Source organism: Hyperoodon ampullatus (assembly GCF_949752795.1).
Source record: "Hyperoodon ampullatus genome assembly, chromosome: 1".
Taxonomy (NCBI): Eukaryota; Metazoa; Chordata; class Mammalia; order Artiodactyla; family Ziphiidae; genus Hyperoodon; species Hyperoodon ampullatus.
Window position 1 is genome coordinate 14,843,622 of NC_136914.1, and position 17,908 is coordinate 14,861,529.

The 17,908-nt window shown below is 37.1% G+C and overlaps 1 protein-coding gene across 2 annotated transcripts in view; it reads right to left on the reverse strand.

Moving 5' to 3' along the window:
• Window positions 1-1,371: 1,371 nt before the first annotated feature.
• Window positions 1,372-17,908, reverse strand: part of BANK1 (B cell scaffold protein with ankyrin repeats 1) — a gene marked incomplete at its 3' end in the record, with an annotated part of 293,516 nt that continues 276,979 nt past the window's right edge. For both annotated transcript variants that reach the window (XM_079707706.1, XM_079707705.1), the window contains exons 11-15: window positions 16,154-16,332; window positions 11,738-11,801; window positions 4,358-4,387; window positions 2,884-2,939; window positions 1,372-1,431 (exon numbers count right to left, since the gene is read on the reverse strand). In XM_079707706.1, coding sequence (XP_079563832.1) covers window positions 1,372-1,431; window positions 2,884-2,939; window positions 4,358-4,387; window positions 11,738-11,801; window positions 16,154-16,332 — 389 coding nt within the window. The remainder of the gene's footprint in view (window positions 1,432-2,883; window positions 2,940-4,357; window positions 4,388-11,737; window positions 11,802-16,153; window positions 16,333-17,908) is intronic.

The window sequence follows — 17,908 nt, forward strand, 5'->3', positions numbered from 1 at the left end:
GGCTCAGTATGTGGAAGGGCATTCCATTTCTTGAAAGCTTAGATGTGAAACTATGGACCAAATTTCCAAATATCATAATCAAGATGCACCTTCCATTAGGGATTGATCAAACTACTATGTTATTTTTTAAAACTTGAGCTTAAGAGTGTTAGTGGTCATGAGAAACTTATGGGCAATGTTTTGCAGAATCACTTAAAATATATATCCCTATAAATCACTGTTTAGAAGCTAGAAAAAAATCATTTGTGTGTTTACTTTATGGGCCCTACACAGTGAAATTAAAAAATATTTGGTAGACTTCTCTCTGTAAACTGGTAAGCAGAAGAATTTAGTGGTTAATTCTCATACATTTATTTTGAAAAGTCAAACATAGCTTTAAACATTTATTTAATTTGCAGCAACTGTGGGTAGAAATCATAGAATGATAAAACTGCATTCTATTCTAAGCTCATAAATTGCTTCTAAGAAATGGGATGATGAAATTATAAGCCTTTTAATAGAGAATATAGGTTGTGGAAATGTATATTAATTTGAGACACAGAAAGTTAAAAAAATAATGTTCTCAAGGTTATATGCAAACAGGCTCTAAAAAAAGGAAGGTTGCTGCAAACATGATGTGACAATAATAATTAGAGCTCTGAATGTGAGAAATTCAGAAAATAGACCACCCACTGGAAAAGCAAATATGTACAAAACAAATTTGTATTTTTTATGCTTATTCTAAGTGTAGCGGGGAGTGAACGATTAAGGTTAGCCCATTAAACAGGCCCAGTAGCTTTGCTACAGAGCATTTAACTTCTCTGCTCTTGTTTTTCTTTAATTTTAAAAATGGGAAATGGCTGCTTCAGTGGCAAAGTGCATTGTAAAAGGCAAGAATTTTCAAAGAATGCAATTGCTCTACAGTATTCAATTTTAATGTTGATATACTCATCTGAAGCAGGTATAATGCCAATAAATTGTGGCAATAACAAATTCTGAAATTCAAAAGCTTGCTTCTGCTTTCATAGTATAGATTTGTCCTGAAGACAGCAGACAATCCAATGCAAGCTTGCTTCACCCAGAAGGTGTCTGCATATTCTTGAGTTTTATTATAATAACCTGAAAATAAGATCACAGGAAATGTATTAGTGAAAAATAGATCATCATCTGAAATTGATTACCTAGCATAAAATCACCCCTATAATAAATCTTTCTAAAGAACAATCACCTTTACCTTGAAAAATACACATGTTTATCCTTTCAGGAGAAGACAATGAAATATTTAAGGTATTCTGTTTGCTAGACAAATGATTCCTTCAAGTTCCTAATAAGCCTGCTTTAGGTTTTGTAAAAAAAAAATATAGCTGATATATAGCTGATATTTTACCTTGTTTAGTGATCTTTCCTGCAACAGAAACCAAATTCCTTTTCAACTTGGAGTCGAGCAGGAAGCTAAGGGAAAAAAAAAATAGAGTTAGCCTTTCTCCATTTTAAGTCTGAACAAAGAAATATGATAAAGTCAGAGTTGCCTTTCACAGTCACAGAAAAACGGCTTTGTAGAGGCAACTGGCAAGACAGTCCTCCATCTTTAAAGGAAGGAGTCATTGTAAAGCTCAACTACATCAAAGTCCTTCAGTTCAAATTTTATTTTCTTTTTGAGGGAGAATAGCCTAAGCATTGGGAATTTGTATTCTTTTCCTCTTATCCAAAATCTTGCTCTCAAGATCGTCCTCCAGATCTTGTAGAATAATCTTTGTTTAACAAAGATATTTTCATAAACTCCTGGGCTAGGTGGTACCTCACAATTCTGCTACAGTCAAATGAGTCTCATGAGTCTGTGTGCTGTAGACCCGTTAGGTCCATTATGTGCTGTAGACCCATTAGGTCTGTAGCTTATTGGTGGGCCACAGATTGATCCAGAAACACAAATACTTCAAGCAGTTCTTAAGGGTGAATGACTTCTATAATTACGTATGATTTATTTGGAGCATTAAGAGAGCTTAAGGGGTTATTAAAATTTGGTAAACTAAAATGGGTTTGTTATGGGCCTTAATTCTGGATTTTAGCAAGAAATCCAGCTGCCAGATGACCCTGGGTAACAGTGCAAATGTCCTACATCACATACGTAGATAGTTGGAATAGCATGATTTTTTTTTTTTTTTTTTTTTTTTTTTTTTTTTTTTTGCGGTACGCGGGCCTCTCACTGCCGCGGCCTCTCCCGTCGCGGAGCACAGGCCCCGGACGCGCAGGCCCAGCCGCTCCACGGCACGCGGGATCCCCCCGGACCGGGGCACGAACCCGCGTCCCCCGCACCGGCAGGCGGACCCCCAACCACTGCGCCACCAGGGAAGCCCATTATAGCATGATTTTTATGAAGAAAAATTTGTGGACAGGACATCAGTGGTGTTGTCTTGAACTGGTCTTGGCTTTCCATCGCTGCTGTATTTCCTTAGTGTTATTTCTGGCTTCTTGTTAGCAGTTTACTTGCGGTTAACTTTACAACGTGAAGTAATGCATATTTATATGAACAATATTTTGGCATTACATTTTTTCTTAACACTAGACTTTAAGGATTGTATAAATCGTGGTTCAAATAGGCTCATCATGTTCCTTTTGCTGAAGAAGATGTGTTTATAACTCCTCTAAGATTTATTTGGTCTGTTGAATTCATCCACACTTTGGCCTGGGTGCCTTTTTCCTTTGGGTTCTTTCTTTGCTTTTTTTCAGAACAGTTAATTTCTTTAAATTATCGCTCATGGATTTTGCACACATGCGTATGTGACCTATTTAGTTCACATTTGTTGGAATGTTTCAAAGCATCGTCAGCATAGAAGGCTTTCATATTCTTTCTCAGCAAAGAATTCTTTTTTGCATTTTATAAAAATGAAGATATATACAACCCACCTTATTGCCAAAGGGTATGTTATACGACACATTTTCATTGTGGGCATTTTCATTACCTAGAAATACAGACTCTGTTACTATCTCTTCACTTGTTCACACATTTAATAATTCCTTTATTCAGCACTTAAAAAATATATATGCAAAGAATAGGATATGGGTAAAGAAAAAAATATTAAAGAGATCAAAAAGGGCATATTTAAATAGCACCCTTGACAAGTATGTATTAATTTCTCCTACACATAGGGATTGGCTAGAATAGGATACCCAAGGAGTTGCTTCAGCTCAGAAACAATCCAACATCTTCGAATAACAAGCTCCACTTGATTATGCCTTTTTCTTCTTTTTCTCTTCCCCATTTACCAGAATCAGGCAATTGCAAAGCACACTTTTTTTTTTTTTTTTTTTAAGTAAAAGTTTGTTTCTATTGCTCCACCTTGGCCCATGCTACTTCCTGCTTTTCTCACAGGTTTCTCACTTTCCATCCCAGCCACGTGCCTCTCCATTCCTGCAGTCAGCCCTGTGCTTCAAGGCTGCAGGCAGTGCTTGGAGCTCATGGGACAGCCCCCCGCTGGCCTGCAGCTCCCCTCTACCCTCCCTACCTTCTGCACCCATCCTCCCCATCACACTGAAGGGAACCCCTCCAGCTATTGCGTGCCATTCCAGTTTCATTTGTCCTATCAACATCTCCCACTTATCAAGCGGTTAGCTCCATTTACACAAATCATCATGTTTTTATAGTAATCTCCACGACAGAATTCTTTTTTATTTTTGCGGTACGCGGGCCTCTCACTGTTGTGGCCTCTCCCGTTGCGGAGCACAGGCTCTGGACGCGCAGGTTCAGCGGCCATGGCTCACGGGCCCAGCCGCTCCGCGGCATGTGGGATCCTCCCAGACTGGGGCACAAACCCGTGTCCCCTGCATTGGCAGGCGGACTCTCAATCACTGCGCCACCAAGGAAGCCCTCTTTTTCTTTTTTTTTTTTAATATCTTTATTGGAGTATAATTGCTTTACAGTGGTGTGTTAGTTTCTGCTTTATAACAAAGTGAATCAGTTATACATATACATATATCCCCATATCCCCTCCCTCTTGCGTCTCCCTCCCTCCCTCCCTCCCTATCCCACCCCTCTAGGTGGACACAAATCACGGAGCTGATAGACTTCTTATCTGCATTTTACAAATGAGGGAACTGGGGCTTAAAGAATTTAAGCCAAAGGCCACAGCTAGTAAGTCGTGAAGAGCCAGGTCAGAGTTCAAAGCAGGTGCTTCTTTTACTATATCACAACGCCTCTAGCATTGCTATTCTAGAATCTTCTCACATTTATTTTGGATATCAAGTGGTTTTGCTTACAAATATAAAATCTCTGTGAGTTTTTACAGTGACCAGCTTAATCACATTAGGTTTACATTAATATAAAAGTTGGTTTACTATGAGCTTTGTTTTAGTCCTAAATCCTTCTATAAACACCACTTACCATTTGGATGGTGCACAATGATGAGCTTATCTACAAGACAAAAAAAGCATATTCTACTGAGTTTTGCTCAATATTTATCTTAAGGTTGCTTCTTCTTATTGTTTGACTACTTTTGTCCTTGAAGTGATTATGTAGTTTCACAACGTGATTTAAAAAATGCTAACCTCCAGCCACTAAGTGTGAAACTATGTCTTTTTAAATTTTTTTTTTCCTTCTGACACTTGTCCCACATTATTATGATTTTAGATATATTTGACACTTAATAAAAGCTTCCTACTCTGCTTTTTTTTTGTTGTTGATGAATTCTTTTTTTAAAAAAATAGATCTTTATTGGAGTATAATTGCTTCACAATACTGTTAGTTTCTGTTGTACAACAAAGTGAATCAGCTATATGCATATGTATATCTGCATATCCCCTCCCTCTTGAGCCTCCCTCCCACCCTCCCTATCCCACCTCTCTAGGTCGTCGCAAAGCATCGAACTGATCTCCCTGTGCTATACAGCAGCTTCCCACTAGCCATCCATTTTACATTTAGTAGTATACATATGTCGATGCTACTCCTACTCTGCTTTGATATTCTTTTAGCCTGAGCTATTCAAGTATTTTTAAAAATTAACCTTATTCAGAACTACTTACATACAGTACAAGTCACACATTTTTAAGTGTATAGGTTGATGACTCTTGACAAATCTATACAGCATATACCCATCACCCCCATTAGCACAGAGAACATTTCATCTCCACAGAAAACTCCCTTGTGCCCTCTTACCTCAATTCTCACCCACCATTACCCCCTGATGGCCCCTGAGCTGATTTCTATCTCTATAGATTTGTTTTATCTAGAAGTCCAGATAAATGGGATCTTACAACAGGTATTCTTCTGCGTCTGGTATCTTTCACTCAGCATATTATCTGTGAGATGCATTCTGGTTGTGTGTGTGACAGTAGGTATCCCTTTTTACTGCTGAGTAGTATTCCATTGTGTGAATATATCACAATATAATTACCTAATCTTTTGGACATTTGGATTGTTTCCACTTTGGCTATTATGAATGAAACTGCTATGAACTTTCATGAACATGTTTTTGAATGAACATATTTTCCATCTTTTCTTTCTCTTGAATAGCTAGGTTATCTATCGATAGTAAGTGAATATTTAATATTTGTAAAGTCGTCACAACACTTTACACTCCCATCAGCAATGCATGCAGTGCATGTCCAGTTCTTCCACATTCTAATTGCTTAACTTTGACAATATTAAACAAATTTAGCTATATTTGTTGCGTATTGGTACCTCAGTGTAATTCATTTTACTTTTTCCTGATGATTAATGATGTTGAGCATGTTTTCACATGCTTACTAGCTATTTTTCTTTTTGTGAACTAAGATCTAGGTACTAGATGTGCTCACTGTTGCTGGGCTGTCATTGTTTCTAGGTGCTCTCAGCAGACAGAGCTAAGGAAATATATATACAACTATATTTCTATATTTATGTGTAACATGTATATTGGGTTGGCCAAAACATTCATTCAGGTTTTTCCATATAATCTTATGGAAAAACCTGAACAAACATCTTGGCCAACCCAATATTAACAACCATGAGTTGTTGTGCTTTTACCTCCAATTCCAATCCAATACTACAAGGTTCATTCTGGGCTTCCTTCTTTCCTTAGTTGTAACTCCTTTCTCTGACAATAGGAAACCTGGCTCTCATTATCAATAGTGAATTTATTTGTTTACTCAATGCTAGAATATACATAAAGTAGTTTTGAAATTGCTAAACTATACCCCTGTGGAGAAATAAGACCTACTAACTGGAGTATAGAATACAATTTTTTTTAAATTAATTTATTTATTTTTGCTGTATTGGGTCTTCGCCTGTGTGCAAGGGCTTTCTCCGGTTGTGGCAAGTGGGGGCCACTCTTCATCGCGGTGCGCGGGCCTCTCACCATCGTGGCCTCTCTTGTTGCGGAGCACAGGCTCCAGACACGCAGGCTCAGTAGTTGTGGCTCACGGGCCCAGTTGCTCCGTGGCCTGTGGGATCTTCCCAGACCAGGGCTTGAACCTGTGTCCCCTGCATTAGCAGGCAGATTCTCAACCGCTGTGCCACCAGGGAAGCCCAGAATACAATTTTTATGTACTGTTTTTTTTTTCTTTTAATTTTAGTCTTAGAATATGCTGTTTTCTAAATTTATTTGTTTTTTTTTCTATCCTCCTTTAGTGTGGATATGTTATTTATTTGTAATACTGCGAGGTTCGTTTTCTTCTGCTTATATATTCCATCTTGTCCCCTTCTCAGTCCCCATCCTAGTTTGTTGAGTATGTAAAACATTAACAAAGTTCTAAAAGTCAGACTACAAAGAGATTTACTCACAGAAGTGGAGGGTTTTTCTTTTCTTTCCCCTTTGGAGTCAGGTTTGGTAAGTTTTATTTTTAATTAATTTGCCCTTTTTGTCTGAGTTGTTTAATGTATTGGCAAAAACTTAATTATATCTCCTTAGAATCTTTTTAATGTCTGTAGGATCTGTTGTGATAGCCTCATTTTAACTCCTGATATAGGACTCTTGTTTTCTCTTTTGTGCATGATCATTTTTGCCATGGGCTTATCAATTTCATTAACATTTTAAAATAATTTTTGGTTTTGTTAATTTTCTCTATTGTTTCTCTGTTTCATTGATTTTTGATCTTATTATTATTTTTTCCTCTCAGCTCTTTTTGGATTTAGTTGCTTTTCATTTTCTAGTTTCCTAAGGTGGAACCTTAGATCATTGATCTTAAATTTTTCATCTTTTCTATTTTCACATTTATAGCCATATATTTCCCTGTAAGTACTGTTTTGGTTGCATTCCACAATTTTGTAATGTTGTGTTTTCATTATCATTCAGGTTGAAATATTTCCTTGTGATTTCTTATTTGACCCCATGGTTTACTTTGAAATGTTGTATTTAATTCTTAACTATTTTGAGAGATTTTTTTTCTAATTTCTTAATTAAATTCTAATTTATTTCTGTTGTGGTAAGAGATAAAAGATTTCAAAAGACTGAAATCTTTCAGAGAACATACTCTGAAGATTTCAATCTTTTTAAATTTATTAAAAATTTTCGATAGTCCAGTATGTGTTCTGTCTTGCTGAACTTTCCATGTACACCTTAAACAAACATGTATTCTGAATTTTTTTTGATGCCCTGTTCTATAAAGTTAATTAGGTCAAGTTTGTTGACAGTGTTGTTTAGATCTTCTATATTGTTACTGATTTTTTTTCTATTTCTTCTATCAATTACTAAGAAATAGGTGAAAACATCTCTGAGTACTATCAAATTTTGCTTCATGAGTTTTGAGAAAACTCATAAATACATACACAGTTTAAGGTACACAAAATATTTAGGATTTTTGTATCTTCCTAGTGAACTGCCCTTTTCTCAGTTTGTAATATCCTCTTTTGTCTCTTGTAATACTCTTTGTATTGAAATTCATCTTGTCTTGTATTGATATAGCCATGCCAGCTTTCTTATGCTTACTATTGGCATGGTAGATCTTTTATCATCTTTACTTTTAACCTATCTGTGTCTTATATTTAAAGTGCATGGCCTTTAGATAGCACAAAGTTGGGTATTACTTTTTTATCAGGCTGGAAAATGTCTACCTTTTAAATGATACTTTTAATCTATTTACATTTAACACAATTATTGATATGACTCAGTTTAATACTAACATCTTGTTCTTGGTTAATTTACTAATCCATTTTGTTTATGTTTTTGCTACTTTCCTGCTTTACTTTTTGGCGAATCAAATAGCTTTTCAGTGTTACATTTTATTTCCTCTATTAGTTTCTTTATCTACCTGTCTATCTATCTATCTATCTACTTTATAACTAAGATACGTACCATTAACTTACAGTCTATTTAGAGACAACAGTGTACTTCTTCATGCTTCATGTCTTACACTTGACACTTCATCTTTCTTACCTTAATCTTTCCTCTTCTTTACTGATTCTTTATATTCCATACTTGGAACTACATGTTACAAAAATTTTGCAACCGTATAATTCCACTTATCTGCACCCTCTGTATCTGCATAATTGTTTTCACATCTTTTCCTTCTTCATATGCTATAATCCTTAATTTAAGTGTTACTATTTTGCTTTAAACAGTTGTTTTTGAAATAATTTATGAGAAAAAAGAAAACATAATATTTTATTTCTATCTGCTTTGTAAAATTTTCAGTGTTCTTTATTCCTTAGTGTGGATCTGAGTTTTTGTTTGTTAATAACCCCTTCAATAACCCCTTCACCTTGTATGAAATTCTTTAGCATTTCTTACATTGCAGTTTTGCTGTCTATGAATTCTCTGATTTCGATTATCTGAAAATATCTCTATTTCAACAAATTTTTGAAGGTTATTTTCCCTGGATATACAATTCTAAGTGGTCATTTGTTTTTCTTTTAGCATTTTAGAGATATTACTGCACTGTCTTTAGTCCTCCATGTTTCTGATAAGCAATTAGTGAATATGTAGTGAATATGGAATATGCTTATACTTTTCCCTCTATATGTAAAGTGTCTTTTTTCTCTGGCTGCTTTCAAGAATTTCTCTTTATCTTGACTTGAAGTAGTTTGACTACAAGTTGCCCAGATGTAGTTTTCTTAACAGTTATGCTAATTGGAATTTTTTGAAGTTCTTGGAACAGTATGGAGGTAGTTTACATTAAATTTGGAAAGTATTTGACCGCTATTTCTTGTAAAATGTTTTGGCCCAAACTCATTCTTTTTTCTTCTGGAATTCTGATTACATGTATGCTAGAGTGTCTTATATTGTACTACATGTCTCTTAGGCTCCATTCATTTTTAAAGTCTTTTTATCTCCCTGTTCATCATACTGGATAATTTCTGTTGATCTGTCTTCAAGTTCATTAACTCTTACTTTTGCTATATCCAATCTGCTGATAAGCTCTTCTGATAAATTTTTCATTTTCTTATTGTAATTTTAATTTCTACAAATTTCCATTTGGTTCTTTTATATAGCTTCAATTTTCCTGCTGAGATTTCATATTTATGTACTCCTTAAAACCATACTTTTTGTTAATTTAAATATGTTCATAATTTAAAGTTTTGTCTGCTAAGGTCAACAACAGGATCATCTCAGGTTCAGTTTTTATTGATGGCTTTCTTTTCTATTAATTAAATTTTTCTTTTTTTTTATACCTCTTCTTTTATTTAAAAAAAGCCCTGAACACTGGACTTTAAAGATAATCTGCTGTATATTCTGGATTCTGTAATATTCCTTCGATGAGTATAGGTTTTTGTTTTAGCAGGCAGTTTGATTACTGGCATGAACTTGTGGTAAGCTTGGTTTTCTGCTCTTTTCAGTGTTGACCTATGGTTAGCCCAAGGTGTTTTCTAAGGCTCTCAGTAGGACTAAGCCTACAAACTGTCTTCTGTGGGGCTCCTGTAGGGGCTTGGTTTGAGGCTTTGCTGGGGCATGTCTAGAGTAGGTCTTACTCTAAGTCATAGTCCTTACTCATTATACCTCTTGGGTGTCACAGCAGGATGCCAGGTGTTTTAACAAAGTGTTAAGGAGACCTTTCCGCTCTGGCAGGGCAGAACTCAAACATCCCCCGTTTGGCTTTTTCCTGGCTCTGCTCAATCTCCAGTGTCTCTGTTCTGCCTTCAAAGCGCTGAAAGCAGTTATCTTGTATGCCTTGAGTGGTCTCGCCCTGCACATGTACAGGTCATCTCTCAGCCACAGACGTTTGGAGTCCCTCACTCCCTCTGCGGTTACCTCTCTACGCAGCTACCTCCTCTTCAATGACCCACCATATACATCCCAGCAGCTCTGGCTGCCCTGAATTCTGATCTTTGCACCCCTCAGTTTGACAGGACTGCTTGCTTGCTTTGCACAGATTGTAGCCAGAAAATCAGTCTCCTGGGCAATCATGAGAGATAGCTCATACATTTTGTTTTTCTCTGAGATTACAGTCTTAGGCTGCCTATTGTCTACTCCCTGAAATCAGCTGCCTCATTTTTCTGCCCAGTATTTGTATTCTTACAGTGGGAGGATCTGTCTGGTACTACTAATGCCATTTTGGCTGGAAGGGGAACTAGTTAATTCTTAATGATTAGGAGTATTAACTTTGGATTCCAATAGACATAGGTTGTAGTCTCTAATCTGTGTGTTTAGGGGCTTCTTAGTTTCTCAGATTCTCCGTTTCCTTATTTATAAATTGGGACTAATGCCTATCTCAAAGGGTTGTTAATAAGATAATATTAAGTGTATAGCAGATAGCTAATAAATATCAGCTACTACTACTACTTAATGTTTCTTAGTAAAATTATTTATATTGTTTGTAATTTTATACATTGTTAAAATTTTACTCTTATTCCGCATTACAGTGGAGGTCTGTAGAACTCAGTTATTTGTAAATTAGTCTTGTGTTTATGACTTTAATTATTTTAGAAAGTATATTTCTGTTTTAGAAAACATTTCTAAGAGAGCTTAAAGAATTCTCTATGGAAAAGTAGATAACAACCCAATAATGTAAAAAAGAAAGCGAATTTTAGCATGGTGAATTTCAGCATGAAGTACTAGCTAAAGGCTATGCAGTATTATTGAAAATGGAAGAGATGGAAGCTTTCAAGCTTTGCTAGTGGTTGTTCGTGTTTAATTATTTGTGCAGGGGTAGGGACTTGGGGACAGAGTGATCAGAGAGTGACAAGGTAATTTATTTTCAATTTTGGAATGTGTTGTTTATCTTTGGAGAAGATTTACCGTCTTAATAATGTTTGGTTTGTGTTACCATTCAAATGAATGCTTTTCCCCCCTGGGAGCGACTGTTAATTATTAGCAAGGAGAATCTGCGTTGCAAAGAAGCATGATAGCTTCAGGACAAGGCAACACGAAATTTATAATTTAAAATGATCCACATGTGGACAGTTGTGAGAATTGACTATATTGAGAATATTCTACCTTATTTAAAAAAAGTGTGACTCCTTAATAATTTAATACCCTATATAATGACTCATACACACACACACACACACACACAAAAACAAAAAAACACCAAACAACTGGAGCAGAATTATCTTATTTGCAACTTACATAGAAATCAAAGGAAAGGAAGTAACTAGCATTTATTGGAGGTCCATTATGGGCCAGAGAAGGTGAAAAGTATTTTATCTGTTAACTTGGACAACCACTTCCAGATATATGTATAATCATTCCTGTTTCACAGACAAGGACCCTGAATACCAAGGATTAAGACACTGTCCAGTTTAAGCAGCTGGGAAGTGACAGAGTATAGATTTGAGCTCTGGCCTGTTTGACTCCACTGTCCTTGCATTTTCCACTCTATTATTTTTGAATAGCAGGCAAATTTTACTTACTGTAGACATTTTCTTCTTCTGGCCTTTTCCCAATAATGCAATCTCGTAGTTGGCGTAGTTTTTCCTTAATGAGGGAACAACCAGGAAACAGAAGTCAAGATTCACAAATTTGTCATGGATTAAGATGAAAACTTTTTTTTTTTTTTTTTTTTTTTTTTTTTTTTGCGGTATGTGGGCCTCTCACTGTTGTGGCCTCTCCCGTTGCGGAGCACAGGCTCCGGACGCGCAGGCTCAGCGGCCATGGCTCACGGGCCCAGCCACTCCACGGCATGTGGGATCTTCCTGGACCGGGGCACGAACCCATGTCCCCTGCATCGGCAGGCGGACTCTCAACCACTGCGCCACCAGGGAAGCCCAAGATGAAAACTTTAACTACTATCACCAGTACCACCACTACTCCTTAGTGTTAATTTGGTACTTACCGTCCTTGATACTTCACATGTATTATTTTACTTAATCCTCACAACTTCATGAAGTGGATATAAAATGTCATCATCATCTCATTTTACAGATATGGAAACTGAGCTACAGAGACGTTAAGCAAATCACACAGTTATAAGTGGTAGAATCAGGGTAGAAACCCAGAGCCCAATTCTTTTGGGAGCTGTTTTCCCAGTCGAACACCTGAGGCATCTACATTGGCTATTCGGTGTCCAAAAGCAGGAGGCCAACACAGTGATGGTCTGCTGCTGTCTGAGCCCATCTCCAGCCTCTGTAGGGTACATGCCTTACTAGAAATTCCTTCTAAGAGCCAGGGACATGGTAGCAAATGATACACAAACTGGATTCCCTTCTTAACTCACCTGTGACCTTTCTTTGCTTTCCAAATATTCTACATTGAACATCTGTTAACTATTTAACTGAAAGGTAAAGCAAGCTAACATTCAAAAAAATCTGCTTTTAGAAGAGAACCTAGAGTAGCACTTTTCCTAAGGGTTGCCCCTGAAGCTTAGAAACCACTTTTCCTAGAGTTGTTTTCACTGCCTTAAAGATCCCTTCCTATAAGTGGAGCAAGGGACTCACTGATTGTGAGCAGGAGTGAGAAGAGCTAAAGGCAAGGTTTTCTCAGCCATCTCACCTTTGACTCCAGGGATTCTACATGGTCTTCATTATCCTAGAAACTCTTCTACTCTTAACTCTGTATTTGTGCCACTTTTTCTCCTATTTTCCTAGGATAATAACTCTGTCAAGAATAATATAACTTCACAGCTACCTCTGAGAGATTCATCCTCAGGATACAAATGAACATTTCTGTAAACTACAAGAGTAATATTGAAAAGTATATGGGGATGAGTGTGTGTTGGGAAAACAGGGAGAACATTCATTTTTTGTTGTTCTGACTTTTGTTCAGGCCCTTATGTTAAGGACTGACTAAAAAAACACAGAGAAAAAGCTCTCTGACATCGGTCTTGGCAATGATGTTTTGAATATGACTGAAAAAGCACAAGCACCAAAAGCAAAAATAAACAACTGGGACTCATCAGACTAAAAAGCTTCTGCATGGCAAAAGAGACAATCAACAAAATGAAAAGGCACACTATGGACTGAGGGAAAATATTTTCAAATCATGTATCTGAGAAGGAGTTAATATCCAAAATATATAAAGAATGCACACAACTCAGTAGCAAAAAATCCCATATAATCTGATTAAAAAATGGGCAGAGGAACTGAATAGACATCTCTCAAAGAAGACATAAAAATGGCCAAAAGATACATGAAAAAATTCTCAACATCACTAATCATCAGGGAAATGCAAATCGAAGCCACAATAGGATCTTACCTCAGAACTGTTAGAATGATTATCATCAAAAGGACACGAGGTAAGAGATAAGGTTATGGAGAAAAGGGAAGCCTTGTGCAGTGTTGGTGGAAATGTAAATTGGTACAGCCATTATGGAAATCAGTATGGAGGTTCCTCAAAACATTAAAATTAGTACCACCATATGAGTCAGCAATCCTACTTCTGGGTATTTATCCAAAGGAAATGAAATCAGGATTTCAAAGAAATAGCTGCATTTCCATGTTCACTGCAATAGCCAAGATATGGAAACCATGTAAGTGTCTATCAACAGATGAATGGATAAAGAAGATGTGTTATATATGTATACACACACACACACACACACACACACACACACAATGGAATATTATTCAGCAAGGAGAAAGAAGGAAATCCTACCATTTGAGGCAACATGGATGGACCTTGAGGGCATTATGTTAAGTGAAATAAGTCATATAGAGAAAGACAAATACTGTGTGATCTCACATATGTGAACTCTAAAAAACCCAAATTCATAGAAACAGAGTTGAATGATGGTTATGAGGGGCTGAGGAGTGGATGAAATGGGGAGGGAGATGTTGATGTTGGTCAAAAGGTACCAACTTACAGTTATAAAATAAAAAGGCTCTGGGGATCTAATGTACAGCAGGATGATTATATTTAACAGTACTGTATTATATATATATTATAGTTAGCAACTTGAAAGTTGCTAAGAGAGTTAGCATTATATGTTCTCGTCACACAAAAATGGTAATTTTGTGACATGATGGAGGTGTTAGCTAATGCTATGGTGGTCATTATTTTGCAATATATCACATCAACCCGTTATACACTTTAAATTTAGACAAAGTCAATGATATCTCAATAAATTTGGGAAAGAAATGGAAAAGAACTGATTCCTCCCACAGTCCTCAGTCAGAGTCACAAACTTTGGACTCTAATGGAAAGTAATCTCAGTGTTTGTTCTTGCATTTACAGGTTAAAGTGTTTTGTTTTGTTTTGTTTTGCTTACTGTATTCATGATCCCGTTATCCCTATATATTAGATAAGCCACATTGGTCTCAGAGTAGTTGAGTATAGACCACCTTAAATTCTTTCTAAAACAGTATTGAATATAAATACACAAATAACATATAAACAACCAAGGGTTTAATAAAGCAAGTAGTGAAACCCTTACCAAGAAAGTATTTAGGTTGGATCACTTTAAATTGTAAATTTTATTATTGAAGGGTCTAAGAAGGATGAGGTACAACTGACTTAACAAAACGTATATAACTTATTCTCTAGCATTGCTAGGAAAGTGACTTGTAGGTCTGCACTTAGGCACATTTTACCCATTTCGGCATAAGAAGGATGCCTGATGGTGATGGCAGTGGTGTGGATTGAAAGCAATACTGTAGTTCTGACCATGAACAACGATCCGTTACAGAACTCTACAATCAGCATTCTTAGCATCTGTTTGGCAAAAGAACTGCCCTTGCTTAACACTGCAAAATCTTGACCAGGTCCAGTCACCTAACCACAACAAGAGCTATCCATAGAGACAGGTGATTTCTGACAAGGCTTGTGATCTCAGATGCATTGGAAAAGTCCCTTGCCTAAACTATATCCTGTCTATATGCCATATTGCTTGAATCACCATTGTAATTCATTTCCCTGTCGTTTAAAAATGTTTGCTTAAGCATTGTTTTTAAATAAAAATGATCCCCAATGGGAAAGGTAGCATATTATGCTATTAATGATTATTTATACTTAGGCCTAATGTAGCTAATGAAATGTGTTTAATCAAACAGCTGCCTGAGAACTGGCTTTTAAGGTACTGGGGTTTTATATGATGAGAAGAAAAAAACTGGTAAAATATTTTGGGAGTGGGAAGGCTTGATGGATAGCTAGAATATGGTCCTGATACCCCTCACTGAGGAATGTCATGGGGTGTATATTATATTACACAGGGTATATTTTGTTTTCATTTTTCTCTTAGAACCACCTACTGCAGTCCCCTCTCAGGATGTAAATTATGTTTAAAGAAGACAAGCTTATCTGAAGTTAATACTCTTGGCATAATTTCTCTGTTAATCCTGACCGATATATATATTCATACATATACAAATCCTGATATATATATTTATGTATGTATATATTTATATACATGCAAATCCTGATATATATGTATATATATATTTATTTTTCCAAAGGTTAAGGAGAAGATAAAACTTATTAAATTTTACTTAGGACTATTGTCTCATATGATTTCAATCATTTTCTTGTTCCCTTTAAGTCTGGTCTACATAATACATTCTTCAGAATTCTGAGCATGTTAGTATAAAGATGCTTCACCTTAATTTCAGCAATGAGATTCATAAAACATGCACTGTATTAAGGACAGCCTTATAAGTTGATTAGGTATTAGCTCTGATATACATGGTCTCAGCATTGAGTTCATCGATGGTTTGTAAACATGAAATCTGGGTATTGTCGAACTTCTAACTGGTAGTTTAAAACCTCTTTTTTGTGTGTGGCTAGTTAAAAACAAAAGAACAGTTACCTGTATTTCTTGTTAAGAGAAAGAGGCTTACAAAGATGCTGGAGATCTGCACCTGAGGGAATGCTCCAGAAGGGACTGGGGTCTGTATTACCTGCTGAATTATTTCCAGGCCAGTCTTTCCCATCTGCCAGTGTTTAAATTTCTCCAGGGCTTCATCCACAGAGAGTTTCCCATTCTTGACTTTCTCTTGAAGGAGGATGAGTTCCTCCTGCCCAGCTGCAAGGCAGCCCCTTGTGGTGGAAAAGGCTTGACTCTCCATCCGAGATCTGTCTACAATATGAGGGAAGGGTGTTTTAATGAGAAGTCTGCATATGACAACTGGAAAAAAAAAAAGCACTCAAAAATAAGCAGTTTGAGTTTCTTGTTCTAGCTAGTCTATAAGCAGTTACAGAATAAATCAGTACAAATTTTTTAATGAGTTTCTTTCTAAGGATGGTCATGCCTCAGACCTAGTGTTATGGATGAAAAGAATATGTCTCATCACTGAAAAACATAAAGGGATGAGGAGAGAAAGAACAGCAAAAGTTCTGCACTAGGCTGGTGGTGGGCAGTGCCAACTTCATGTTCTTTTGTGAGGATTACTTTTTTTTTTTTAATTTAGTTATGGCTGTGTTGGGTTTTCGTTTCTGTGCGAGGGCTTTCTCCAGTTGTGGCAAGTGGGGGCCACTCTTCATCGCGGTACGCGGGCCTCTCACTATTGCGGCCTCTCTTGTTGTGGAGCACAGGCTCAGACGCGCAGGCTCAGTAGTTGTGGCTCACAGGCCCAGGTGCTCTGCGGCATGTGGGATCTTCCCAGACCAGGGCTCGAACCTGTGTCCCCTGCATTGGCAGGCGGATTCTCAACCACTGCGCCACCAGGGAAGCCCTGTGAGGATTACTTTTAATTAGGTCCACAAAATACTTAGCATAGGGCCTGCTGCATAGTAAGCTAAATAAGAAAGAGCTAACACTGTCATTACTAATAAATATTTATGGAAGAAACACAGTCTCTCCAGCTTTGGGAAAAAAGATCTCAACCAACATCCAAATGTCACAAGAGGTGCAGGATCATTTGAGAAATTTATTCCTGAAAGATTAAAATAAATAATTGCTGGTCCTTTTCTAGTGACCTGCTTCCTTTTCAAAAGAGTTTATTTTGGAACATGCTATGTTCCAAAATTTGCTCGGCACGATGAGAACATTCGATGGTCTGATGTCTCTTGTGTGGCTGCTAATGCCACACCAGACACTGGCCTGAGGAACAGTGAGAGCAAATTGCAGACCGCGGGTGAGTCAGTGTTCTGATGGTGCTTAAAGACATAAATGAAGCTGTATGCTTTCAGGGACCCTGTGTACTCTCCAGGCTACCCCAATCTCTGTTACTCCCTGTAAGTCTCTGGACGACTTCACACTTGTACTGCCTGCCTGGCTGCAGAACTCATTTGAGTTCTCATTTACATATTTCTCCTAAGTCCAACATACTTATTGCATTATCTCAGCAGGGACTGGATGACTCAGCAGCAGCACAGGTCGTATGCACTATCAAATCCAAATATGCCCAGAGTCTAGAAGGAGAGAAGAGGTAGTCCCCCGCAAGCTGTAGGCAAGCTGGTAGTAAATTGGGCATTTCGCTGGAGAAATTGCTCATTACTGGGAACTCTTTTTCAAGTAAGAAGTAGATGAATTAGACTGTATCTAGACCTGATTGATGGGGTTTGTGAAATGGGGAGGGCATTCAAATTCTATAGTCATAAAGATTCATTGATAGGATTGGTTAGTCCGGAAATGAGAAGTTCAAGTGCTTGATAGCAGTTTTTAGTATTTGATGAGAACCTGAGCCTTGGGGCAGTCTTGGAATGACCTCTCA